This window comes from Hoplias malabaricus, chromosome 14 (genome assembly GCF_029633855.1).
Source record: "Hoplias malabaricus isolate fHopMal1 chromosome 14, fHopMal1.hap1, whole genome shotgun sequence".
NCBI classification, from domain to species: Eukaryota; Metazoa; Chordata; class Actinopteri; order Characiformes; family Erythrinidae; genus Hoplias; species Hoplias malabaricus.
Window position 1 is genome coordinate 33,960,720 of NC_089813.1, and position 7,149 is coordinate 33,967,868.

The following is a 7,149-nucleotide window of genomic DNA, read 5'->3' on the forward strand; positions in this document are numbered from 1 at the left end:
TTCATATATAAATAGGAAACATGACTTCAGTTTGGAGCTTGTGGGGAAAGTTAAACCTAATGAAGCATCCGATCGAATAGCAGGAGAGGCTGTCAGAGTAAGACTTTTCAAATGTTTACACTTTATCAACAAATAGGTCTTCAACATATGAAATATATTGGTATTTCTATATTTTAGAAAACTGTTAGACCGCAACGTATTGAAAAATCAAGTCAGATATTGACTGTTAAAAAATGACGTAGCAAACAAATATTTGTAGCATGTTTATCCCACAGATGGAACTGTAATGAATGTGAAAATTGCAGAATATCATAACAGCAAATTTGTTGTTTTAATAATTACTGTTAGACTTATTGATTATGGAACAATCTAACCATCTACCTGAGGCAATAGAGATGTTCAATCAAATAATGTTTATTTAAAATAAAAAATACAGGGGCATGTGGTAGTCAGTTAAAGTAATAGTCATCTTAATTTCATTCATTGCTCTTTGATATTATTAGAAGTTGTCATTTTCACAACACTGAGTCGGAGTAGAACTCATGAATACGTACTTTCTTCAGACTTATATATCAGACTCAGTATATCACCTGATGGTTTATTTGTGGCTGGTGTTTGATTCTTTGTTTCAGCTTCTTTGTCTAGGAGGAGAAATGCTGGAGTTTCAGCTGGTGATGCAGAGTAGAGTATAAATTTCATCAGAAGGTCTCCTTAGGGTGAAATTTAAATTTGAGGTTCTAAACATTTATCAACTCTTCTGAACTCAGAGCAGCAGTGACTAAAGAAACTTTGGCATGAACACCACAGCCAAGATGACTTGCAGCTTGAAGATTTTAGTTTTTGCTGCTATGCTCTCCCTACATTTTGAACTGTGTTTTTGTGAGTGTTCCAAGTCTTCACATGAAGAAGATGGAGACTGTTGCCCCACGTGTGATACTGGTAAGCCAAAATCTGATCCTTACAGGAGATATGGAATGGGATATTAGAACTGTGAATTTGTAGAAGTGAGGAGTGTTAAATACAAAATCGTAATCTATTTACAAATTCAAAGTTGCCACAGCTAGGTAAAAACATGAAGGAATTTCCAAAGCCGTGAGTTTAGACTACACGTTAAATGGATGGCTTTTGTTATTTTAACATCAGTTGAAACCATGTGTTGCTTTTACAAACTGGTAAAATTTCATAAAATACAGACAAAAAAAGTAAGTCTCTAATAATATATTATAGTAAAAAGGATGATGTTTCTACCAACAGAGATTTTAACTAGAACACGTAGGCTTTGACGTCCTAAGCCTCAGAGATGCAATTCAGATGCATTCTCCTCTCATGTTGTGTATGAAACTGGTGCATGAGCCTAAAGGCATAGTTTATGGAGTAACTCTTCACTGGCATGAAAATCATGCAAGAAATTTGTGGAAATATTACAGATTCTGCTTTATCTATTAATCTTTGAATAACATTGCCCTCTTTTGGAGAACCTTTGTCATATAACATGTGTAGGTAAGTGCACCAGTGAGTGTGTGAGATATATGCCAGTTCCGTGACTTTCAGACTTCAGAAGCTGATTTCTTTCACTGTACATGCAAAGTTTGAAGTTGTCATATAAAAATAAAATGTTGTGTAAAGAAAATACAATATTTGGAAAAATAAAAAAATAAATTGGAAAAATGTGTGTGTTCCATTATCTTAACAATACAGATGCCTTAAAATTGTATTTTTTCTGGTAGCTTATTTTTGGCATATTTCTAGGACACCGTGTTCATAGTCACTGCAGTGAGGATTCAAGAACTAGCTGTGTTCCATGTCCTAAATTGACATACATGGTAGAACCCAATGGTCTCAAAGAATGTGCAAAATGTACAGTGTGTGACCGTGGAAGGTCTGTCGTTTGTAGGGTTTTTGTATTTTGTGTAATTGAAACTACATTCATTCACACACTTCACTTCACTGAATGTGATGGACTTATATCAGGAAGCTACATGTTTTCAATATTATGTGTTTTGCACAGTTCAGGGTTTAAAAGTAAAGATTTCCTGTACACAGTCATCCAACACAGTGTGTGAACCTCTAAATGGACACTACTGCACTGACCATTTCGAGGGTAATTGTGTACATGCTTCAGAATATACAAAATGCCTCCCTGGACAATACATAAAGCAAAGAGGTTGGTGTAATATATTTCTCTTTTACTACAAACATTTGATTATCTCATTTTTATTAGTGGTTTATAGGTGGTTTGTATATTTGCAGGAACACAATTTACAGACCATGAATGTGCTGACTGTCCAAAGGCTACTTATTCAGATGGTTCCTTTTCAACTTGTAAACCATATACAAAGTAAGTCTTGTGTTACTAGTTTAATATAATATAATTATAGATCATTTGCTAATCATATTATGACATATGGCTGACGCTCTTATCCAGAGCAACTTGCTCATTTAACAGAGACTGGCCAATATAGTATTAGAAATCTTGCACAAGGATTCTTACTCACCCAGACCAGGATTCAACCGCCGTCTCCCACATGGTGTGGTGCCATACTAGAAAATAGAAAAGCTGTCTGTTGCATCACACCAAACACCAAATTAGTCCACCGCTAGATTCTAACTCAGCCCATCCAGTTTCATTGTCAACCACCACCTGATCACTCCACTTGTGGCACAGCAGTTGAGTAAATCATGATTTGACCAATGATGATTGGACCAATAGAAATGTTGCAAGATTACTTGGAATCATTTTCTCTACATTAACTTAAACAGAAAGTTAAACCAGTTTATTCTTTCTGCTGTGAAGTTACTATTTTGGAGGTGCAGTTTTTTTTGTCAGATATATATGTCACAAGAGTTTGTATTAGAGGGCAAAAATACACCTGAAAATATAATTTCACTTTTATCATGTGTTTCTTTCATGTATTTGATTTCACTCTCACAGCTGTACAGCTCTGGGACGAAAAGAAATAAAGCCAGGCACACCATCCTCTGACGCTGAATGCAACACTCCAGTAGCTCTGATCGTTGGAATTGTAGTTGGTTCAGTTTTGTTTGTGGCTATATTAGTGGCTATAGTGGTAGTAAGCATTATTATGTGCCTCAGAGTGAAACAAAAGTCTGTCCAAAATGCAGGTGAGATATTAAATTTATTTATATATTTAAAAAAATATGAAGCATTTGTATATATTTGTCTGTTAAAAATGTTATTTTGTTTTCAGCTGCTGTACCTGAGAATGATCAGACACAAGTAAGAATAATTTTCATTGGTTTTATTGTGATTAATAATAATATTTACTTCATAAATTTATTTGGATAAAATTAGCATTAGCATTATTACCAAGATTAGCATTGTTGTTTTCATGATACGTATGTTTTGTATTTATTGAATTTTAGATGTGATTAATACTTGTAAATATTTCTCACACTGTATATCCAAATGTTTCTAGGCAAATGTATAATTAGAAAATGTAGATAATATACTATGTGCCCACTGTGGTTGTCTATGGAAGGAGGAATCTGCAGCAGTTGCACATGAGCCTAATGTCAGGAGACTCAATGCCAGGTGTTGGCAGGAATGGTATAAAGTCCTACAGCATTAGGCTGTGGAGCAGTGGCAACTGCTTTTTCTGTAATGATGGAGCTCAGTCCTGTAACACTAGGATATGTCTTGTGGATGAATGCAATCTACTTATCACAACAATGTTCCAGACACTGCCCCAGAAGTACAGGACATGTTACTGCAGCAAATTGGGGCAAACTACCTATTAATTGTTGACAAATATCTGGTATCATAGTGTGTATATATCACAGTAAATGAAGTCCAGTTACAAATGTTCTGTTCATGTCCTGATCCAGGGACTGCAAAATAGGGGTTAGATGCATTTTCACAAAAAATAAGTTTAAAGTAACCCAAAATGTTAAAGCTTCTTAAGAACAATAATAGCCTTTCTTCTCTTTCAGTGGAAAACCGAAAGCAGTTTTTCGTGGCATGTGATCAAGGTCTTCATTCAGAAATACATTAATAAACCGGACTGTGATGATACTTTGAAAAGTGTAGAGAACTGAAGAGTGTAAAATGGATGGAGTGCCCTGCCTAGTGTGTTCTGCCAGTAAGAACACATTCTTATCTGACAGTTATTTAATCACTTTTTATGCAAAACAGTGTAAGACGATGAATGAAAGGTAGTTTTGTACAACTGTACATTAAGGCTGTGCTGTACAACAGTGTGAGAAATTTACTTTGACTGTGTAATGTAATGGAAACTATTATCCACTGTGGACACATAAGATGACTTAGTGAATTAATAAATAAATATTAAGTGTTTGTGATTAATGTGAACACATACGGAGTTCATTTTATTACAAAAATATTTTCAATATAATATATATAGTTACATTTATAGAGAAAAAATACTTAAACATGTCTGGAAAGATTTTGAATTTGTTTGTCTTTGAATCCTCTACTTGATGAAGAACACTGGCAGTTTTATACTTTGACATGGCTTACATAAGCTGTGTGCATACTGAGTATGGTCTGTGTTCTATACTACATGTGTGTGTTCACTTGTTTGTTGTGGAAAAAACTTCTTTACTGACAAGAGAGGAAAGAAAATAAACAGCTGGTTATTTTAAATTAATATTTATTCATTTATTCATTGTCTGTAACCGCTCATACAGTTCAGGGTCGTGGATGGTCTGGAGCCTACCTGGAATCACTGGTGCAGGGCAGAAACATGCCCTGGAGGGGACGCCAGTCCTTCACATACACACACATTCACACTCACAACTATGGACACTTTTTGAGTCACCAATCCACCTACCAACGTGTGTTTTTGGACCATGGGAGTAAACTGAAGCAACTCCTCACAGACAGTCACCCAGAGCAGGACTTCAACCCACAACCTCCAGGTCCCTGGCGCCACCGCGCCGCCCTTGAAATTAATATTATTTACACATTTTTGCCTCGTTGCTTCAGTTATTTCAAAATGTACTGCCTTTCTTGTACTTTTCCATTAGTCCTGCAGTTGGACAACAGAATAAATAGTGACCACAATAAAAGGACAGTTAGAGCTTGGTGAAACTGAATAGTCCCTTACTCAACAGCTGGGTATGAGCCAGTTAGGTTCCTCAAGAACTACATTTTTCATAAATTATGTTTGATATATTTTGATGGACAAAAAGTACTGACTGCTCCTTTAACAATGTGCTAAGTATCTCAAGTGGTTGTGAGAGCCAAGTACTGAAAATGAGTCGGGTCAGTTCTTTGAAACTGAACAAGTAGTGGTCTATGTCCTTAAAGGAACGCTAGGTAAGATTTTTTATTAATTTATTTTGCTCTAGGGGCTCCCTGGTGTAATTCCTTTTTACAGCACTGTACTAAAACCAATGGGAATAGGGAGGGAGGAGGGTATTTTCCTACCCTCCTCCAAAAGTTATATAGTGCAGTTTCAGGTTCAGGTCAGTGAAACACCACAAGGATTAATCTCATTTTATGGTGAAAATATTGCATAGTGTTCCTTTAAGAGGATGCTTGTGAGCCACTGTGTGGAATCCAGTTTTTGACCTTCACCATTACACTATAATGTTCAGTGCCATTCTTTTCATTCTTTTTTATTCATTCATTGTCTGTAACCACTTATCCAGTTCAGGGCCACACTGGGTCTGAGGAAAAGTGGGGAAAAAATCAAACAGACATCATGCACTGTACACTTGGGTTAAGTCTTACATGTACATGGTGTGAAAAAGTGTTTGCTTCCTTCGTGATGTCTTACTTTTCTCGCATGTTTATCACTATTAAATGTTTCAGATTATCAAACTAATTCAAATATTGGTCAAAGACAACAGAAGTAAACACAAAATGCAGTTTTTAAAAGTGAAGTTTAAAAAAGTTAAGGTTTTTATTATTAAGGAAAAAAAAAAAACCTACATGGCCCTGTGTGAAAAAGTGTTTGAGTTAAAACATAACTTATCTGTGGTTTATAACACCTGAGTTCAATGTCCCTAGCCACACCCAGGCCTGATTACAGCCACAACTGTTCACTTAAATAGGACCTGCCTGACAAAGCGAAGTAGACCAAATGATCCTCGAAGGCTAAACATCATGCCAAGATCCAGAGAAATTGAGGAACAAATGAGAAAGAAAGTAATTGAGATCCATGTCTGGAAAAGGTTATAAAGCCATTCTAAAATTTTGGGACTCCAGCGAACCACAGTGAGAGCCATTATCCACAAATGGTGAAAACGTGGAATAGTGGTGAACCTTCCCAGGAGTGGCCGGCCGACCAAAATTACCCCAAGAGGGCAGCAACTACTCATCCAAGAGTTCACAAAAGACACCACAACAACATCCAAAGAACTGCAGGCCTCACTTACCTCAGTTAAGGTCAACATTCATGACTCCACCATAAGAAAGAGACTGGATGAAATGGCCTGCATGGCAGAATGCCAACACGGAAACCACTGCTGAGCAAAAAGAACATTAAGTCTCGTCTCAATTTTGCCAGAAAACATCTTGAAGATCCGCAAGACTTTTGGGAAAATACTCTTTGAACTGATGAAACTAAAGATTTTGGAAGATGTGTGTCCTATTACATCTGGTGTGAAAGTAACACCGCATTTCAGAAAAAGAACATCATACCCGCAGTAAAACTCAGGACCTGGAAGACTGTGATAAATGGAACCATGAATTCCGCTGTCTACGAAAATATCCTGAAGGAGAATGTCCGGCACCTGTTCGTGATCTCAAGCTGAAACAAACTTGAGTTCTGCAGCAGGACAATGATCCAAAACACACCAACAAGTCCACCTCTGAATGGCTGAGAAACAACAAAGTGAAAATTTTGGAGGGACCTAGTCAATATCCTGTCCTGAATCCTACTGAGATGCTGTGGCAAGACCTTAAAAAGGCCATTCATGCTCAAAAACCCTCCAATGTGGCTGAATTACAACAATTCTGCAAAGAAGAGTGGGCCATAATTCCTCCACAGCTCTGTGAAAGACTCATTGTAAGTTACTGCAAACACTTGATTGCAGTTGTTGCTGCTAAGGGCGGCCCAACCAGTTAAGTTCAGGGGCAAACACTCTTTCACACAGGGCTATGTAGGATTGTATTTTTTTTCCCTCCCTTAATGATAACCTTCATTTAAAAAAACTGCATAT

The 7,149-nt window shown here is 36.8% G+C and overlaps 1 protein-coding gene across 1 annotated transcript; it reads left to right on the forward strand.

Moving 5' to 3' along the window:
• Positions 1-5,055, forward strand: LOC136666046 (tumor necrosis factor receptor superfamily member 14-like). Its single transcript, XM_066644013.1, has 7 exons — positions 1-97; positions 633-939; positions 2,009-2,164; positions 2,251-2,338; positions 2,933-3,123; positions 3,210-3,238; positions 3,952-5,055. Exons 2-7 carry the CDS (start codon positions 795-797, stop codon positions 4,054-4,056), a joined length of 714 nt encoding a protein of 237 aa, XP_066500110.1. The 5' UTR covers positions 1-97; positions 633-794; the 3' UTR covers positions 4,057-5,055.
• The last annotated feature ends 2,094 nt before the right edge of the window (positions 5,056-7,149 follow it).

Excerpts from the sequence above, each read along its gene's own strand:
- LOC136666046 (XM_066644013.1), top strand. The coding sequence starts at position 795 with ATGAACACCACAGCCAAGATGACTTGCAGCTTGAAGATTTTAGTTTTT. Across the intron at positions 2,339-2,932 it reads ACTTGTAAACCATATACAAA|CTGTACAGCTCTGGGACGAA; the intron begins GTAAGTCTTGTG and ends TCACTCTCACAG. Across the intron at positions 3,124-3,209 it reads AAAGTCTGTCCAAAATGCAG|CTGCTGTACCTGAGAATGAT; the intron begins GTGAGATATTAA and ends TTTTGTTTTCAG.